Source organism: Amphibalanus amphitrite, unplaced genomic scaffold, assembly GCF_019059575.1.
Source record: "Amphibalanus amphitrite isolate SeventyFive unplaced genomic scaffold, NRLGWU_Aamphi_draft 000768F_arrow, whole genome shotgun sequence".
Lineage (NCBI taxonomy): Eukaryota > Metazoa > Arthropoda > Thecostraca > Balanomorpha > Balanidae > Amphibalanus > Amphibalanus amphitrite.
The window spans coordinates 158,859-179,873 of NW_024882262.1; the positions used below are offsets into that span (position 1 = coordinate 158,859).

The 21,015-nt window shown below is 47.4% G+C and overlaps 1 protein-coding gene across 1 annotated transcript in view; it reads right to left on the minus strand.

Annotated features, from left to right (window-relative positions):
- The window catches only part of LOC122365858 (hemocyte protein-glutamine gamma-glutamyltransferase-like), a 50,228-nt gene extending 42,242 nt beyond the window's left edge, over window positions 1-7,986 (minus strand). The window contains exons 1-3 of the mRNA XM_043337440.1: window positions 7,884-7,986; window positions 1,449-1,652; window positions 102-229 (exon numbers count right to left, since the gene is read on the minus strand). Of these exons, the coding sequence (XP_043193375.1) occupies window positions 102-229; window positions 1,449-1,652; window positions 7,884-7,941 (390 nt within the window). The 5' untranslated portion in view covers window positions 7,942-7,986. The remainder of the gene's footprint in view (window positions 1-101; window positions 230-1,448; window positions 1,653-7,883) is intronic.
- Window positions 7,987-21,015: the final 13,029 nt, after the last annotated feature.

Sequence of the window (21,015 nt, forward strand, 5' to 3'; positions counted from 1 at the left end):
CCACTGACCTGCAGAACCAGTGTGTCGCCCTCCACTGACCTGCAGCACCAGTGTGTCGCCCTCCACTGACCTGCAGCACCATTGTGTCGCCCTCCACTGACCTGCAGCACCAGTGTGTCGCCCTCCACTCCGTGGATGCGGACGTCCCAGTGCTGCTTCTCCTTGGTAAACTCCCGCTTATTGGCCACCAGGTAGACCTTGGTGCCGAGTGTCACCGCCGCCCGGGGTCCTGCGGCACCAGCAAACCAACGTCAGGCGTCACCGCCGCCCGCACTCCTGTGCTGCACACGGGAGCGACAGACCATAGGGGGACGCTGGCTGATGAAATGCTGAGTTTCAGATGCATTCCAATCGTTATTTGTCGTCAGCTTCGCGCTGAGCGGCTGTTTTTTTATATCGGACATCAGATGAGATACCAGAAATTGTTTCCATTTCGCTGTTTAGAATAAAACATGTATTTATTGTGTCTTCAACGACTTCAAGCAACATTATTAAATGTAATAAAAATAATCGCATAAGATACAGGTATATCAGACGGAAATAGGAACTTTGGCTCGCAGTCCGAGCATTCGAGGCCGTTTGATTACCAGCCATGTGACTGTTTTACGGGCGATAAATGTCTTCATCACACGATGCAGGTGGTGACGATGACTTCAGAGGACGTCACGTCATCCATCCGATCAATCACCGTTAGTGCATCATAGTAAGGAGAGTGGACCACCCTCAGAGAAGCACAACTGATCCGGTAACGGGGACGGACTTTAGTCAGACGTTGCCCGTGCGACATTAACCTTCCAAGTTGCAACACCCTCTGTCGCTGACCGGAAAACGGCCAGCCACCCTCGTCTGATACAGCGGACAGTGACATATGAGTGTCGCGGTGCCAGCACAGCAGTGGATCGACTAACTTAGCATCGGTCAACAAACCCGTCGCGGTGATCGTATGCGCTCTAATGACGCGCGCGCCTCTATTTTACTGCCTTTACTCCTTCCAATCATTAGATGATTAGAGGGAGAGAGAAGGAGAGAGAGAGAGAGAGAGAGAGAGAGAGAGAGAGAGAGAGAGAGAGAGAGAGAGAGAGAGAGAGAGAGAGAGAGAGAGAGAGAGAGAGAGAGAGAGAGAGAGTGAGAGTGAGAGTGAGAGTGAGAGCGAGAGCGAGAGCGAGAGCGGGAGTGAGAGTGAGAGTGAGAGTGAGAGTGAGAGTGAGAGTGAGAGTGAGAGTGAGAGAGTGAGAGAGTGAGAGAGTGAGAGAGTGAGAGAGTGAGAGAGAGAGAGAGAGAGAGAGAGAGAGCTAAATGGAGAGAGAAAGAGAGAGAGAGAGAGAGAGAGAGAGAGAGAGAGAGAGAGAGAGAGAGAGAGAGAGAGAGAGAGAGAGAGAGAGAGAGAGAGAGAGAGAGAGAGAGAGAGAGAGAGAGAGAGAGAGAGAGAGCACAGCGCCTCGACTCACCGTAAGTGAAGACCACGTAGAGTTTCTCGCTGGCCGGGTTGATCTGTCGGTCCAGCTGGACGGCCAGGTAAAAGGGCTGACCGCGGCGCAGCACCGGGTCGGCACGGTACCGGTCGCCCACCAGCTCGTACTTGAGCGTGTGGTGCACACGCGCGTTCTGGGGCGCGTAGAACTCGACACGCTTCACGTGCGGCAGCTCCGAGACTGCGGGGCAGGGCAGAGCAGGTCAGGTCAGGTCAGGTCAGGTCAGATCAGGTTAGGCCAGGTCAGGTCAGTTCAGATCAGGTTAGGCCAGGTCAGGTTAGGTCAGCTCATCTCAGGTCACTATTATTATAACCAGATTCTTTGCGCATCCCATCGGACAATTCGTCCATCTGTAAATTTCCGAAATTCCGAGGGGGACGGCCAGTGTCAAATGTTTAGTCCACTCAAACAGCATTACCTACTAAATTCAGCTGACAAATGGTCAGAAGGTTGTGACAGGACCTGGATGATTGTCCCGATGCAATTTGGTGGCCCGCTCAGGAGTCAGGTGGCCGATTTTCGCTGACGGGTGGAAACTGAGAGGACAGAGAACTGACGGTCATTGGAAAGCAGTTACCATGTTCACGGTGTGTTTTGTATTCTGTGGCTTACTTACATCTCTTGTATATGTTTTAAGGTAAATTACGAATATTACGAAGCTAAATGTAGAACAGCAAGAATCTTCTGCTAATATTAAGTAACAAAATATCAGGTGATATGGATTGTATATGGATATCATTAAGCCTGTTTCTGCAACTTTTTTTCGTTACCAAAGTCATGTTTGGTTGATAAAATGTCACGTAAAAGGCTGCAGCATTCTGGACTCCCTTGGCTTCACGTTCCCTTGTTTACGGAGTACATAATGTATTGAATGCTTTCTAGGAAGATATCCAAGGTCGCCTATGTCCCAAGGAATCATAGTTATGGAAGCCGCAGACAGAACACATCGAGTGTGTCTCGCGCATTACAATGCCTTTGGTGCTTGGTGTACTAACCCGCGCCCCGTTGGGCTCTGCCGAGCAACGCGCCCCGTTGGGGGGGGGGGCATTTTGCCCCCCCCCTAAGATCTCGAAAACCACGCAACGTAGCGACAAGCGGCAAACGGTTTTGGATAGCCCTATCAGGGAACTACCTTGTGACCCAATTTTATTGACCTAGGTCAAACCGATGACGTCACAGGTCAGGTCAAAGGTCCAATTTTCACCGTTTACAGGCATTTCAAGAAATGCGTTGTAAAATCGAGTAAAATGCATTTCATTGAAAATCATCGATGGGGAAATGTTCTTCAAACACATATTTTGCTAGTTGAGGTCACTGATATCAGGTCAGGTCACTGAGGTCAGGTCACTGGGGGGTCACAATATGAAAGTGTCGTGTGATACATGTTTTATGGTCCATTTTACATGACAAATGCGATTATGTGGGTCAGGCAGCCTTTGGGGCCAGCTTAGGTCACGTTTTGGTCAAGGTCAGGTCAAGGTCAGGTCAAGGTCAGGTCAAATTAGGTCAAATTTAAAAGTTGATATTTTTGCATAAAATGGGTATCGAATCGATGCAGCTCGTCACGGGGAGTTCAATGGTGGTCTTTGTTTTGCCGTACGAGGTATAGAATTGCTAAAAATTGAGTTCAAAAATTTGACGTCATCATTTTTGAACAGTTTTTTCGCTATAACTTGGCCAAAAACGAGATATCGATCTGAAATTTGGTATGTATATAGAAGAGGGCAGGGACTATCACATATATTCTGGTTTTTCCGAAATTCGGAAAAATTTTGGATTTTTTTTTTAGTTTTTCTAAAAAAATCAATTTTTTGAAATTTTTTGGGTCAAAAACCCAAAATTTTGAAAATCCGAGATAGCAGTTTTGTAGCGCCGCTTTTTGTCTATTAGACCATATAAAGAACTTTGAAATTGCTTGATAACTGTAGATTTGGTGAGCGTTTCAAGATTGCATGTTTTTTGCTCATTTTTGCTCGAACATGACCTCAGTTTGACCTCAATAACTCCTGACCTAAGGTGACCTAAGACTTGAAATTTTGTGTGAAGGTGTCAAATTGATGCCCGGAAAGGTACTGAAAATTTGGCGGCGCTAGCCGCCGTTTTCTTGCTATTCAGGAAAAACCACAGGGGGGGGGGGGGGCAAAATGGCCCCCCCCCCAACGGGGCGAGGGCTAACATACATACTGGTGTTTGAGGTAGCATTGTTTAGTGTTTACCAATTATGGAGGCCTATCGTGCAGCGATTAGGATACACCGTCCGCTCCGCCATCCTCGTATCATTCATCAGGACGGGACGAGAAGGGACTGCTGCTGGACGGACCTCAGACATCGACGGGACGAAATGGCCTCTGGGCTGGCGGGACTCCTTCTATCTCAGGACGGGACGGGACGACTGCTGATGGATCCCCGTCACATCTAACGGGGTAGGAAGGCTGCTGGTGGGACCCAGTCACATCTAACGGGACGGGACCACTGCTGATGGGTCCCCGTCACATCTAACGGGACGGGACGGCTGCTGGTGGGTCCCCGTCACATCTAACGGGGTGGGAAGGCTGCTGGTGGGACCCAGCCACCTCCGGCTGCTGGCGCCGGGCGCGGGCCTCGATATCTCGTGCACAGGGCTGCGGCCTTGAGCGGCCCGGCAGATACCTGCGGCTCCCGGATGTAATATATTGTAATTGGGGTCTGAGTGCCCCAGTGCTGTCTGCAGCAGCAGCGGCGACCTCAGGTGGGCAGGGAAGGGGTGTCCAACGCACCCCGATGGTGACAGAAGCGACACAGGCGACTTCATATGGGCCAAGTCTAACGCCCAATATCCAAAATCTAAAACGGTGCTGCGTGTCATGCACAGAAATGCGAAATAGTTCCAATATGCACCTCGAAAAACAAAAAAAAAAGTGATAGATATGCATATGCCAAAGAGTGGATCCACTGCAGCAGTACAACTCGTGCAGTGTGACACGTCACTGTGTTTACCTCTCGGCAGACAATACAGCCAGTCCGCGCTGTACCAGTACACCTTTGGTCACGTTCAGCCGATGACCATGGCCGTGACGGCTACCCGATCCTGCCGTCTCATGTGTACAAACAACACCTCTCTGCCGCGGCTAGCACAGTAGCTGGGAGTCACATTCGAGCCGGCAGCTCGGATTTCTGCAGCCCGTGCCGTCAGCCGGAGCTCGCGTGTCACCGCCGCCCACTTTTTACCGAGCGCGGCAGTCGTCAACCCGCGGAGACACTGCGAGCGAGGAGTTATGGGACGGCGCTGCCCAAATCGGACGGCGCTAATGTGTACAGGGTGTCTCAAAAGTTCGTTCACACATTTCCCATGCCCATAAAGCGTATAAGAACCGGCCAAAAATCTAAGGTTTTGGTGTCTGTGTGCACACTAGACAAATATGCATGCTTTGACAACTGATTCGGAAGGTTGGAAATCAAACTATTTGCTGTATCTCCAAAATATTTGTCCATACCGATTTTCGTCGCTCCGTCAGCTGCCGGAGGCTGATAAAAGGTTACCAGCTTTCAAGCTCTTGTAGGGGAATCCCCTGCAGTTTCTGCGTCGGATTTAGGTTTGACGAGCTCCCCGGCAACATCCGCTTCTCTCTGAAAGCCGACAGCTTGCATCGACACCATCCGTGAGTATTTTGTAGGTCTTCTCTGGCGCTAACTCCTTCATGAATGACTGGCGCCGACCTCCCAAGCACCATTTTCCTTTTCAAAACAACCCCATTCCTGAACAAATGGGAAGTGCCAGGGGCAAATTTTTCGCAGCATATCGTAGAAGAATGTGTCGGCCATCTGTTTCTTAGACACGTTGTGCAAATTTTGCAAATCCCAAACGCTCATCATTCCCCATGACAAGATCTTCACTGGGTTGCGGAGTGTTTTCCTCAGGAGAGGTTCTGCTTTGTAAACGGCCAAAACCTGTCCATCGTGCGGTTTTGTCGGGATTTTGTGTCTAAAAGAAAGCTATTCGCTCCAGATCTGCCTCTTGAAACTTCGTAAGATAAACATTTACATTGACACTTTCGAAGGGTCAGTTGTCCTTGGCATTGACGATTTTCGTGTTATTTTCCCCCAAAATTTAGCGTTATAGATATAATAAACAATTTAAAATGATACTTTGTCTTTATTTTACGATGACCTGCAATTTGTGAAACTGGGTAACCTCTGTCTGTGAGCTTCTTGTCAGTTTTCAATAGTTATGACTTCATTTTATGCTGCTTTCCGGAGCACGAGTCTGCTGCCGTACGAGGGTCGTTCAAAACGCTGTTAGTCTCGCATGGTTTTGTCCTTCAAAAATTTTAGCCACCGTTTTTATTAGATGATCATTATGTTGTACTCATCCTCGCCGACAGTTTGCCATGGGTCATTTCCGACTTAACCATTCCCATTACTCCTGAAATAGAGAGTTCCTTAGCCGACCCGATTTTGCGACCTCCATTTTCATGCCTGACCCATGGTCAGAGATGAACCCTTTTTGTGAGCTCATGAAGGGTCGAATGCGCTTGAAAACAATGAGACTGCTTGAGGAAGGTTGTTACGAATGCCCATGCAAAATTTCGACCGTTAATTAATTGCTGATTCAGAATTATTGACAAAAAAGCATGGCTGGTACCTGTGAACGAACTTTTGAGACACCCTGTAGTTGACGGTGCTGAGTACGCACGCAGAAGAGACGGCGGCGGGGACGGCCTTAGCGGGCCCACAGGCGCCCGCAGAGCGAACAGGTGGTGAACCGACGAGCCGCCAAGGCCGGTCGGCCGCAGCCCGGACTCACGTGACATTGTTTGGGTTCGATTCGGCTCTGATAGGAATTCTGAATGAGGCGAACAAATAATTCTGGCAAATGAATTAATTTGGACATGGGATGCTAGAAAAGAGGAAAATCAGAAAGCAGCGAAGGTGATAGCGCTGTTTGAAGTAATGGGAGCAAAACCCCAATTTTGAGACATGTTCCTCACGTACATATACGCGTTGTGCGATAAGGAAAACGTCAAACACAAAAAGCCACTCTTCCTTAACCTTAACATCCCACCTACATCTCCACCATATCTCGACATAATTAACGACAGCACTATTTTAACCCGCGCCCTGCTGGGGGGGGGGTGTTTGAACACCCCCCCCCTTGTGGTTTTTCGCGAATATCTCAAAAACGGCGGCGCGGAGCGCCGCCGTTTTTGGTACACCTTATTATACATCAATTCTACACATGTTGTGAAAATTTCAGACCAAGGTCATTCAAGGTCAGGTCACCAGGTCACTTGAAGTGACCTCACCTCATAAAAACTTTCAATGTCTGTCATAGCTACACCGAGTGACCGATCGCTTTGAAACTTTCAGCGATTGCTAAGGACAATAGCATGTACAAAATGTATATCTCAGAATTTTGATATCGATGACCTAAGGTCAGGTCAATTTTGCGACCTCCCCATTATAAGTCAATGGGAGAAAATTGAAATGAGCCTCTTTTGGATGAAAGACATTATAAACACTCCCAAACACCGAATTACAAGTGTTTTAGACACACTGAACTTGGAAATGGTGTCCGTGACCCTTGTTTATGCCCTGAGGTCATCTCAGGTCACGAATGGTATCTAACAGTTTTTCGCAAATAACTTTTGATAGAGGCATTCTAGAGCGATGAAAACGCCTTAGATGTGTTCAGCTCGACGATACGGATCGACTGATATGCAACATGACCCTTTCCGGTCAGGTCATGACCTTGACCTGAGGTCAAATTTTCAAGTTGACCCTTCAAGGTCAAGTTATAGTTCATTCGATGCGTCTTGACGAGAGGAACACGATGGCGGTAAAAGTAAGCTCGTACAAGGCTTGGGTCAAAAGTTATTGCAGAAAACTGTTTTCGAAAAAATCGGCTATTTTTGCAGTTTTTGCCCCCTGCAGGCAAAACCGTTGACGTTAGGTCAAATCTTAGAGGATTATTCAGAAAGGGCGTTAATAGGGCTATCGAATGCGCTTTTCCGCGGCGCTGTAGCTCTATTGGTTCCCGAGTTATGCGTTGGCTTCTTGGAAATTTTCGACATTCGACCTGGAAATCGGCGAAATTTTGCCTTCAATGACCTCTGGTGACCTGACCTTTGCCCTGACCAAAAAATTGACCGAAGTGATTTCGTCATTATTTTTGACGCTCTTTCGAACGCCGCCTTCCGCGTATCGCTACGTGGCCCAGGAGCCGAGTTAGAAGGGGGGGTGTTCAAACACCCCCCCCCCCCAGCACGGGGCGTGGAAATCCAGGACCCCCAGCAGGGCGCGGGTTAAAATAATGGCCCGTACGCCGCGCGGCCGCCCGTCGATGGCTGGGCGGCGCCGCGGGTCGGACGGGTCGCGCGGGCGGCGGCGTGGGTCGCACCTGGGTCGCCCGGCGCTTCCTTCCCCCGCACTCACACTTGTCCTTGCTGAGGGCGAGCGGCGCCGCTGCCTGGTACCGCCGGTACCGGTACATGACGAGGTACCGGGTACGGCGCGGAGGGGCTCAGTAGCAGTCTCGGCGGACTCTCAGATCAAAGCCGGACTGAGAGTACCACGCACTTGTATGTACCTCACCACGACACTGGCTCACTTCTCACTTCAACTCACATCTCACGTTCACAGCCTTATCCCCTGAGACCAGCAGCTGAAGAAGTCGCACCCCTCACACGTCCTGGGTGCTGTCTCTCTGTCACTCTCTCACTCCCTCACTCGTCACTCGTCTCTCGTCACTCGTCGCCCGTCACTCGTCTCTCGCCACCCGTCTCTGCGTCCCGGCGTGGCGTGCACACCGGTGCCCCCTCCACCCACAACTGTCCAGCCTGCGCCCTCCGCCACTGGCCTCCCCATTGTCCAGTCCCGCAGACCGCCGCATGGCCGCAGCGCCCCGCCGAAGGTCCCGAAACTGGTTTCCTACGGTGCCCAGCGCACGAGCCGCTCGTGGACCATCGGACGCGCGTGCACCCATCACCTGCATAAGGTCAGCGGCCGGACAGGCGGGCCATCGCTGAAAACGGTACGCCCATACCGGGCGAAAATGACCCCACGGAGCGCCCATACCAGGAAGATATAATCAAACGGAGCGTCTATACTGGGTAGAAGTGGATCGGGTGTCCACAGGGTAGAAAATATAGGACGGGAGATAAATGGAATGAAAAGAGATAGGAATCATTGGCAGGATATTTGTTGCAGTGCTTGCAGCAGTAGATCTGCACACGATCTACTGCAATACTTCGACTAAAATTGGGTGTCAATGTGAATGAAGAACAATATATTACATCGTATTGCACTGGCAAAAATATTGCCTTTAGATATAAAGTAGAGGCTATATTAGTTGGTGAAGATAGCTGCAGATAATTGCAGAAAAGTAGCAGCCATACCACTCGAGTCTCGAGATGCTTTGTTTAGCAGAGAGCTACTGGCTTGGTTGACAAAAACCAGAGTGCATACAGAATCCACTGATTGGTGCGTGATAACATCTTATGACCATCCATACGTATGGTCATTACAGTACAAGTGGTTCACACTTCACATGTTTGAAGTGGACGGCGCCGTGGATTTTGTCCAGTTCCCCACGCGGTGAGAGCTATGACAAATAAGAGTCGAACGACATACATGTGTATTAGGGTGACCGGTTTTGCAAAAAGTTTCGAAAAGTTTTGCTCCCCAGGTCTAATCTAACGTATTTGGGGGTGCTGATCACGAATCCGGCGGGAAAAATATAAAATTCGATTTTTTTGACCGCCCCGGCTCTTTGAATATTTCCGGTTTTCTCAATTTTGCATGTTTTTGAATAATATGATGAATGTAATGAAAAAATATTAACAATGTATCGCTAAATGCATGTACCAGTCGATTCGGCATACAGCGGCGTCGAAATCGGCACGCGGCCTGCTTCACCGCCACCGGCCTCGCAGGAAAGCATAAGGCTCGGAAGGTTTGCGTTAGTTACCCGATTCTCTCCATAGATGGCGCTGGCGTAGCCGCCCACCGGCCGGTCGTTGCCGTGCCGTTCACAGCCCCGGCGGTCACTACTTGCGACCGTCGTGGTCGTTATGCTACGTCTATCAAAGCACGACAGAAATATTCACTTCATTTTTATGTTACTTCAGACATATTTTAGACCTAATGTTGAATTGGATAAATGACTATCGTGAATTGGCGAAATAGTGGAGTGCGCTCGGGAGCCATTTACAATAGCGAGGAACGTAGGTGGATTGATCTGAGTAACATATGACACTGCGTTCACTGTTGATATGAAGTTTATTCACACTATGTAGTCGGGTGACATGAGAACAAAGTGACTAACATACCTTGTGTACGACACATGGATGAAGCTAATGCTACTTTTTCATTTTGTTTCGGTAGGCCCATTTGTTCAGAGCGTAGCCGTCCTGTCGGTCTGCGCCTGTTACAGCTGTGACTGATTCGGTGGTCAGCTTTACAGCCCTTTCGGTGGATTGGGTATGGCAGGGGACCCCCGTTTTGGAGTCTGTAGAAAGTCGCGCAACTCATCCTCGCTCATGTGTCGTACACAAGGGGGCTCAATGTCTCGGCCCTCGTCAACCGCTCGCTGCACGTTAACCAGTTCCATATAGTTGTTCGCTTGAACGTTAATTTCCGGCAGCCGGAAGTGCCGAATGGGCTGCTGCTGTGGCGGTGGGGGTGGCAGCTTTGGCGGCGGTCGTGGCGGCGGTGCCGGCGGTGGTGGTGGTGGTGGTGATGGCCGCCGCCGTTTCAGACGCCGCTGCTGCTGTTGTGGCGGCGGCGGCGGCGGCGGCGGTGGCGGTGGCGATGGCCGCCGCCTCTGTCGCCGCTGCTTCTGCTGTGGCGGGGGCGGGAACGGCGGCTGCTCCTGTCGCTGCCTTTTTTGACGAATGATCTGGATTATTAATCCAGAGCATTCGTTTTGGATTATTTTGGATTTTGGATTTTGGATTTTGGATATTTTGGACGAATGCTCTGGATTATTAATCCAGAGCATTCGTTTTGGATTATTAATCCAGATATAATACATAGAATACATATATATATATATATATATATATATATATATATATATATATATATATATATATATATATATATATATATATATATATATATATATATATATATATATATATATATATATATATATATATATATATATATATATATATATATATATATATATATATATGTATATATGTATGTATATATAATATATACATATATAATATGTATATATGTATGTATATATGTATGTATATATGTATATATGTATGTATATATGTATGTATATATGTATGTATATATGTATGTATATATGTAGATATGTATATGTATGTATATATGTATATATGTATGTATATATACATATATATATATATATATATATATATATATATATATATACATAGTTGTAATACACGTTGGCCGTTTTCACGACGGAACTTTCGCAGAGGAACTTATTTAATACCTAAAAAGTACCTACCCTTTGAGGCCTTAACATCCCTCAAACTGAAATATTTTATGTTCAAAATAATTTTAGAAGTTTAAATCCGGGCATTTTTTGCCCTCAAATCACTTATTTATTTACAAACACAGCAATTTTTGGTTCTAGTAGCCCACCTTTCGACTATGAGGTATCAAATCAGCGTGGCAACTTTACTCCCTCGGGTATCTAATTCCGGAATTCTTAAAAACAAGGAAAGTATATATCGAGCTTTCTTTTATGCCTATTGAGTTATGTTTTAATGGTGATTAAAATATGGCAAATTTTTTAATTACATTTCACATAAGAAAAACACGCAAAACAATGAAACAAAAATAACTACGGTGGAAATAACCAATCAGCACCTCAGTAGGATATGACGTCATACAAGAATGGTGTTGAAGGCCGTTTGCAGTCCCGGCCGGTAGGTCACGTGACCGCCGGGAGCCTCGGGTCACGCGGCGGTCGGGAGTCGGACGCGGGACGTGGTCGCGGGTGGACGCGCGGGGCATCATGCTTTGCTTTGCTTGCTTTGTCAACTTAATATAACTTACGATCGCATACGTGTGAAACCCAAACACTGCTCAGTGCCCTTAGAAATTGAGTTTTGGAAAGCTCAAGTCCCTATAGCTCCTCAGGTCGGCAACAGTTGAAGCCTCATCTGGACTGGACTAGTGAAAAAAGCGAGGGTAAGGAACCCGTTGTGTTGCTTTTTCTTTTACCGTTATAATTATCTCAAACCATCACAATTTTGAGTTGCCACATTGTCTGGTTCACTACATTCGTGTAAAACTTGGTGAAGGCTGGTGGCTCAAAGAAAGGTGAAGATATTTCTTTAAGTGCCTAATCCGTGAAATATCCCGGCTTTACAAATCTACACTTTTCATTTTTTCCACGATACATTTTTTTAAAATTGTTAAAATTTATTCAACATTTGTTAAAAGGGGCTTTGGTTTGGTGTAAACTAGATCATAAAGTTTACTATAGTTTTGTGCAAAACCTGGTGGCTGAAGAAAATAGTAATTTTGCTAAAATGATGTGCGGAAATTTGTTGCTTTCCAATTTCCAAATCAAATTACTCATACCTACATATTTCATTCAAAATTAGGAGGCATTATTACTGTTTTTTCTTGCAACATGAACTGAGTTTGGGTGCAGTGCTCCGGAAACGTTGTGGAACTTTAAGCTAGCTAGAGCAGTTTCCATAAAAATTGTTTAGATAGTTGACATGGCATGTTGACAACGGTTTTGCTGTTTCTAAAAAAGTGAAAAATATTTTCCTGCATTAAACAGACAAGGCATGTTATTCTCATAAGCTATCGAATGTGTGTGCGTGTGTGTGTTTTTTTAAGCTGTCAATTGTAACTTCAGTTACTTCACTTTAGAACATATTGCCCAGAATGCGTCACTGATCATGAGCTGGTATATCATATCATATGTAGCAAATACATAAATGGGAATAGTGTGTCATGAATTTTTGTGCATGCTTCTGGATCATCTGTAATTACATCAAAGGCTCGGCTCAAGAGTGTCCTGCCGACCAGCTTATGCCCAACCCTTTCTGTCCGCAGAACGTCTTCCGTCGCCTGCGACTCCCGCACGCCGTTTGCGCCCCGGCCGTCCGTACCGGTCTTCGCGCTGCGAGCCGCGCTGCTGGAGTTCGCGGCGGCGTCGTGGAGCTCCCATCGGGACAACGTGTGATGCCCGCGTCGAGCTTATAAGCCGTGAGCTTCGATTGGCGGCTCACGCGGTCACCAGCTGTATGTACAGCCTCGGCCCCGACGACCCCGCTAATGGCCGAGACCGGCATACCCCCGGCATGGGTCCGCTGTCCGGCGCAGCGCTGGCCGCCCGCATGCTATGCTACTTTTGGCTGTATCGCTGCCCAGCGGGAGCGCGCTCCACGCTGCGGTAGAGGCACACGTTGCGACCCGACTGAGGACCGCAACCGGATGGTGAGACGTCGGCCTCTGCGCCCTGGCCGGGGTAGGCGTGACCGACGTCACAGTGGAGGAACACCCAAACAAGACCAGCCCACCGTCGGAGCAGCATGGAAATATCATGTTCTGCCTGGACGTCGGACCCGGCGGCCGCAGAGCACCTGCACACGTGCGGAGAGGGGCGCTGGAGGCGCGGCTTCTGACATCCCGCGGCGCGGCTGCTGGCAATACCTGACAACGGCGGCAATGGAGGCGGTTGGGAACAGCTGCAGCAATGGTGATGGCGGTGATGGCGACATGGCGGTTTGGGACTTCATCTCAGCGCGGCCGCCGCCCAGGCGCCGCTGCGCCCGGCTGCTCAGCCACCTACCGGATGGCGGGGTGGCCCTTACGGCCCTCACGCCCGTTCGGTCTGCGGCCACGTTCTGGGGTGGCCGTCGCGGGGTTAGCGGCGTTGGACTTCGTCCTTTATCCAGACTGCACCGTACCATCTGAACGGATGGATCTGCCAAGAAAGATGACATCCAAGGCGGCTATGAGGCGATCACAAAGCTTCAGCAAGAGCTTCTCCTTCATGGGGCCGGCCGGCCGTTAAAGGGACCCTCCCACCTTCAAAAAAGTTAATGAATTGGCATGAATGTGATGTCGCTCGGTTCAGAAAGAGCAAAAACGAATATCTACCAAATTTCATCGAACAATATTCACCGGTTTTCAAGATATTAGACTTTTACTTCTGTTTACTTTTTGGGATCTCCGCTGTTCCTAGCGACTTTATTTGAAAGTGCGGCATTTGTTGCGCGCAAAGCAGCATATACCACCGCGTGCTACAAAACGTTTTAGTCAAACATTTAACGGACGTTCGAAAGCCTGATGACGTCATCAGATTCCCGTAATGGTTAAGAGATAGGGACCACGCTGGTCCCACCCTGCAAGTAAAGGGAAGAAATTTCTTGAACACCATAAAGCTGCGGGGGTTGCGACCAGGATAAATGGTGGTTTCTGAGCCTGGCCGCAAACTTGGCTATCTCAACTCAAAACTAATGTTAAGGTGGGAGGGTCCCTTTAAGTCGCAACACCGGCTGCCGAGTGCCAACAGCTGCGTGCGCTGGCGCCGACGCGTTGTGGGCCGCGCTGCTGACGCTCAAGCTGCGATATCAACCATCTATGAATAAGTGGCAGCGGTGGCGGCTTGTCAGTTGTTAACGTGCCTTTGCAGACGTTGTGAATAGCCCGCGTTGGAATCGCATGGTTGGCAACACCACGCAAGCTAAAATGGGCTTCCTTGATGAACCTACTTTTTAAGCATTGTAGCCTTTGTAATTTTTGATGTTTTGCTGTAGGTATTATTTTCTACATATATACTATATAGGCACTCACGTGCTTTGAATCGCGCAATGCAATTGAACCATGGTAAAGACAATGATAAATGAACTGAGAGCTGACATGCCCCATGCTTTGTGTGAGTGTGTGTGTGTGTGTTTTTTTTTTTTTTGGCGAGTCGATAAAAGTGGTTTTGGACACTGGATGAGTTTTTAGGGGTGTGGTGAGGGGGAATGTAATTCCACAGACCTTTTGTCAGATTCACCAATGCAGTAGGTCTGTGCGGTATTTAGATATCGGAGCATTCTTTGAAAGTCGTGAATAGGGCAACTGAGAACCTACCTATAGCCGTGATATCCCCTCACAAAAACTTCTTTTAAATAACCGGGGATAAGTACATAAGCAGAGTAATTGCTATTACGAACACCTACTATGCATTTCAGACCCCATGAGACCCTGTTTTTCGCCGATAATTTCTTCAATTTTTGTCCAATTAGCTTGAAATTTTGGCAGACGATGTTTCAGCTCAAGCGCCAATTTTTGTCAATATGGTCTCTTAACAAAATATCAAAATTTAGAGCACTTGTCGTTGGCTCGTAATGTTTATCAGTTTTTGCACCCGTATAGAGGCTCGCTCGCTACCGCACCGGATTGGATAGGAGCGCTGGCCAATCACGTTACGCCGTGCTCAACTTGACTCCGCCCACTGGCCGTGACCGCGATGGCTCTATGCCGCTTCAGTCGGTGTCAGCACCGCGGAGAGGTCGCAGCGGGACCACATACTGGAGACAAGTGAAGCTGGCAAAGTTGTATCGGGACGAAAGCCAAAAAATTATCCGTTCGAGGGCATTTGAGGGTGTTCGAGGGCTCTTTTCCTTATTTGGGTATTTAAACGTCGAACCAGCTCAGAATATTCAGAATGATCAGAATCAAGGTAGGATCTATTGGAACGGAACCGGCCGTAGAAGGAAAGATGGATGAACTCTTGGACTCTGAACATTTATTTAAGCCGGAGGGCGGAGTTGCACCTATCTCATCGTCAGGTTGGGTCAGGTCACTGCGCGATTACCTATAAGATCACGCGTAAGCCTCTGCATGACCCAAAAATATTGATATATTCGGCAACGTCAATAAATGTTTCTGAGGAAGGTGCAGAAAGCAACAAAGTAGGATGAAGAGTCTCGGGCACGGCCAATTGCCTGAGGCATCGCTCCAGCGAGACGCCCGTATCCGTGAATCGTGAAGCAGTGCGGGGCGCCGGGTGGGGGCAGAAGCGTAATGTGTCATATGGTAGAATGTCATGTGTGTGTTATATTGTTAAGACGTGCACAGAAAGAAATAGGAATGTGGCAGGCGAACGTAATGCACTACACAAGAACGATCACCAAGAAACACGTATCTTTTTGTAAAACTTATGTAGCAGTAGGAATGTCCTCAATGGTGAGGTAACTATCTCTAGGCTTTTACTTTTCATATTTGCATTTCAACACACAAGATCTGGGTGTAAAGTTAGTCCGGCGACCTCCTCAACCTAAGTCGATGATAAAATGGATTAGTCCTGAAGGTGTTCAATGCTTATGCTGCACCGGGATGATATAAATTGATCACGCCGGCAAAAATTCCTAATAAAATTTCATATATCAAACACATAAACTACATCCTATCAATGGGGATTCTATTTTGCAATTTTGACGTAGTCTGACGCGATACATAATTTTACGCAAGCATTTGAAATCAACAGCGTCTTTTATAAGCGTTTTTTTTTTAATGCCCCGAATCTTGTGTGAAAATAGTTATTTTTTTGTGACTGAACAAGGTGTACGTACATTTGTGATAAACACAAAGTCGAGGACTTCAGCTAGTGCGTTACTTATGCGCGCTATTTAGCTCATTCGATGAAGTTACGGCTGCAACGACAACTGCACGGCAGCTACGTCCCATGCGAGCCGCCCCGGTGCGACAGCTACTGCCCCGCCCGCTCCACGCAGCCGACTGACCGGTCAAGGTCACCGCCCCGTCCGCCGGGAGGGCGGAGCTTTATGGTCACGTGTTTGTGACGTCACGCCTAGGCACGGATAGCCTCTACTCCACTCACGGATTTACGGAGCCGATTTTAACATTACGAGGCAACGACAAGTGCTCTAAATTTTGATATTTTGTTAAAAGACCATATTGACAAAAATTGGCGCTTGAGCTGAAACATCGTCTGCCAAAATTTCAAGCTAATTGGACAAAAATTGAAGAAATTATCGCCGAAAAACAGGGTCTCATGGGGTCTGGAATGCATAGTAGGTATCACAATGCTGAGCGAATAGGAAAATCTATAGATGGAGAATTGTGCCGCGTTACGGGTGCTCGGGCGCAGCCAATCCAGCGTTACCCCAGCGGTGACCTTGACCCGCATCGTCTGTCTCGGCTCCAAAGCCAAACCGGCGTGGAATTGGGAGCGCTCGAGCACTCATGGTCCAGCGCAATTCTCCACCTGAATCCATTCCTGATACACATTTGCTTGCTCATAGTCATGTAACCCCGGTAAATTCATCTAACTTTCATATTGGTCGCTCCATAGACAGATGGCCACAGATATCAACTTAACCCTATTCCTGGCGGGGGGGGGGGGCCTCAGGAGCCCCCCCTGAGGTTTTTTGGTTATATCTCCCAAACGCGTTGAGCTAGGAAGCTCAAATTTTCTGACTTTTCCTAAAAGGCTTCTACGCAACATGTCTGAAAATTTTGAGTTGATCTGACCTCAGGTCAGGTCACCAGAGGCGGTTTCGTGACCCTACCTCAGAAAAGTTTGCAATCACGCCAGAGCTAGAGTTTTTGACCGATCAATTTCTTCTCTTCAGGGTTTAGTTAAGGTACCAGTATGTGCAATTTGTATATCTCGGAATTTTGATATCGGTGACCTAAGGTCAGGTCAATTTCGCGACCTCCCCATTATAAGTCAATGGGGGAAAAATCAACTCCCTGTTTTTACCACTAAAACGGGTCGGAATGGCCCCATATACCATACATGACTTCATATACGATCAACCTTCACTACCTTGAGGTCTGTTTTGCTGTTGGGCAGCTGTGAGGTCATGTGACGTCATCAAAGGTCACCAAAGGTTTTTGGCCAATAACTCCGTACAGGAACAAGATACAGACGCGTGGATGGTCTCATTGTGTTCAGCTCGTCAAGACGCATCGAATGATATACATGATGACCTCGAGGTCACGTGACCTGAGGTCAACCTTTGACCTTGACCTTTCGAGGTCAACATATATATCATTCGATGCGGATTGACGAGAGGATCACGATGATGCCCTTAGTTTGTTCCTATCTTGACTAATTCGAAAGTTATTCGAGAAAAACTCTCTCCATATCTAGTGCCGCCATTTTGACTTTTTCGACCCCTGTGACGTCATCTTTGACCTGACCTGAAAATGACCTTAGTAAAAATTGTAGATCTTGGCCGTGCGTATCCGATGCCGTTTACCGCTTGTCGCTATCTTGCTTCGTTCTCGAGATCTCAGGGGGGGGGGGGCCGAATCGGCCCCCCCGCCAGTTTCTTGTCCCGGCGGAGCCCGCCAGGAATAGGGTTAAAAGGCCATTGTTGCATTCATTTAGTGGAGATCATTAAAGAGCCGTGATAGGCCACAAGTCGCGTGACATCATACGTGTAACAACCAATGACGTCGGCCTGCAAAACCCAATGGAAGCGGCTAGCAGCGTGCAATAAAACAGGGCGCTGCTTTCTAAATGTCTGTCGTGCGCCATAAATGAATATATCTTTTGTAGTGTGGCAACTCAGTATCTTTTTTTAACTATTGTACTAGTATTTAATAATTTCATAATTTTATAATTGTGCTTACGCTTTATGTTGATGTTAGTGATAAATCCTTAGATAAAGTAAATCGATGTGATATTTAATAGAAAAATAGCAAACTAACGCGCCATTCATTCGAAAGCTGGTAAACCTACTAAAAAGAACTACTAAAATTCCTGAGGAACCAAAGGATTATATTGGTATCAAATAGATGCCTGCTATTCCGTCGTGAAAACGGCCATTGTGTATTACAACTTTCGGCGTGTTAAACATAGATATATCAAATTGCAACTGTAAGTAGCTATTGCATGTATTTAAGGGCAAACGTGCAATGAAGCAAAACAAACAAAAATAAAATAGCCAGCTCTTTCGTAGGTACACTTGTACGATAGGTGTACTAAAAAGTCGGTATCATTAGCTTAACAAAACCTTTATCTAAAACTGCCCAATAACTTGCTATAAACAGCAATACCTACATACTCGTACAAAATGCGACTGACTTAGCTGCAACGACGGAGCTGTAAAAGATGCCAACCAATGCAGGTGTGAGGTATGTTGCCGTTCGTGCTATTTTATCTAATGCAGTCTAGGTGTTGTTTGTCTTCAGATCAATATTCATAGCCACAGCTGCGGCTGGCAACATCCCAGCAGGCACGCCGCTCGCCTGGGGCTCGATTCACACTCCACGGGGTATGTCGGTCACCGTCACTGAGCTCGTCACAACCGTCAATATCTCTGTCCGTTCCGTAACGTCCGTCAATATCTCTGTCCGTTCCGTCACGTCCGTCACTGTCTCAGTCCTTTTCCTTGCGTCCGTCAATGTCTCCGTCCTTCTCGTCTGTTATGTGCATTATTATATAGTTGCGCAGGTCTCGTCCATCTCGCGATATGCATTATTCAGTGTGTGTTGTGTGTTTATTGTATGCAGAACAATACCATATGTACCATAAAAGTATAACGTGTCAGGGAGAGTGACCTTGTTAATATCACTGATGCCAACGTGGGACCAAGCTGATCGTTCAGGGAAATAGAGGGCATTATTGTTGCGAGCATATCTACACGCCTCGTGATGTCTGCCAAACCACAGGGGTGTGTGCACTGTGCGCTCTAAACGTGTGCGCTGTTCAGAATGTGTGCTGCTGGTAGAATGTGCGGTGCGTGCATGATTCTGAGTTTTGTGGTGGTGTTCACGGCAGCTACGAAATAAACTGATTTATATTATTGTGTTACGTCTACATTTTTTCTTCACAGAAACCAAGGTATATAAAAACACAACAGAAACATATGAACTGCTCGTACTTGTAAATAATACTATAGAGGTAACTGGCGGAATTTATGGCAACTTATAGTGGAAGGAACCGACCTAACAGCTTGACGTGGGTACGGTTATAACGCTGTTACAAGATTGTTAGATTGTTAGATGGTTGTCACAGCGTGGAAGATATGGCGTGACAGCGATGTTTTGCGGAATCCGGAGCACGTTGTGATACCGATGAGCCGATAGCGTAAGCATGCTATGGTAGCGCCGCCGGTACCTATCCTCCAAAAATGTTTCCACAACGTTTTTGAATCGTAATCGTAGCGCTCCAAAAACGCTGAAACAATGTTCCAAGAACGATCTGACAATTAACCCGCGCATGACTGGGGTATTTTCCATAACGCGAGTGACTGAGGGGGGGGGGGGTTCTCCAGAGCCCCCCTCCTATCTCCAAAACTACAGAGCCGATCGTCAAAATTCAAACGGTGCCTGACAGCTCTGGAAAAAAAACTGTCGAGCAAAACCTATTTTCATTTAACCCGAGGTCACTGATGACGTAACAGGTCAGGTCAAAGTAAAAATTTTCAGCATTTTTGCTTGTTCACAATTTAGGTTCTGACCACCGGCTGACAAGTCCGATCAGGCTCATTTTTGGTCTACGCATTCCTTGATATAAGTCTTAAATACCCTGAGGGTACCGAACTTTTACTTCGAATTTTTAAGCCTCGCCAACGCCAGCACAGGCCATTTTGAGTCCTTCGACGGCACAAGTTGGTGCGACACCCCTCGCGTTTGGCCCCTGATGGAGCTAGAGCTTCGCGGAAAAACGAGCGTGTTGCCCGTCCCGATACGAAGCCAATGAAACCCAATTTTAAAGTCCTAGGTCATCGGCTGACCTTCCAGGTCAGGTCAATGACCCAAAAATCGGGAATATCGGGACCTGTTAGAAAGTCGTAAAGCGTGGCTGCTATACGGGGGTTTCCGGGGTGCTGATCACGAATATCGTGTTAGTTTTGATCACAGATGATGTCGTTAAGCGTTTAGACCAGGTCGGGTCAGGTCAGGTCAGGTCAGGTCAGGTTAGGTAAAACGGTAGGGGTCGTGACGGGTATTCGTAGTACCTGTCATCCGCCTCTGACAGCTTCGTAACATGTTACGAAGGAGTTCGCCGCATTGCGATAAATGCGGCTGAAACTAAAAAAAACAGGACTATATCGAGCCAAAATCAGCAATTCAAATGACCCCTTCATTTGTACATGAAGGATGACGTCACCACGGCGCCTCTATTTCCATTGTGAACCAGCCTGACGAGTAAAGCAATATTGTTAGGAACAGCGGAGGTCCACAAAGTAAGCAAAAGTGAAAGGATAATATCTTGAAAAGAAATGAATATCTTTCGTTGTAATTTGGTAGATACCTATTCATTTTTGCTCTTTCGGAACCACGAGACATCACTTTTATGCCAGTTCATTAACTTTTGAAGGTGGGAGGGTCCCTTTAACGGTGAGATTGACTGCTGTTCCCGACTCCACATACATACCTTCATCATGGGAAGGCAGTGGATAAGCATTTCCTACAGCCCTACCGTAACCGTTCGATCCAAAAGGTGTGACCCAGCGACAAATGTGCCTGTCTTCTAGTTCTGACTCAGAATATGTTTTGTTATGTGAAGTCATTTGGAATTGTTTAAACGTGACGGCCATTGAGTATGGAAAATGTGAGCCGCAGTGCGCTGATTTGGGCT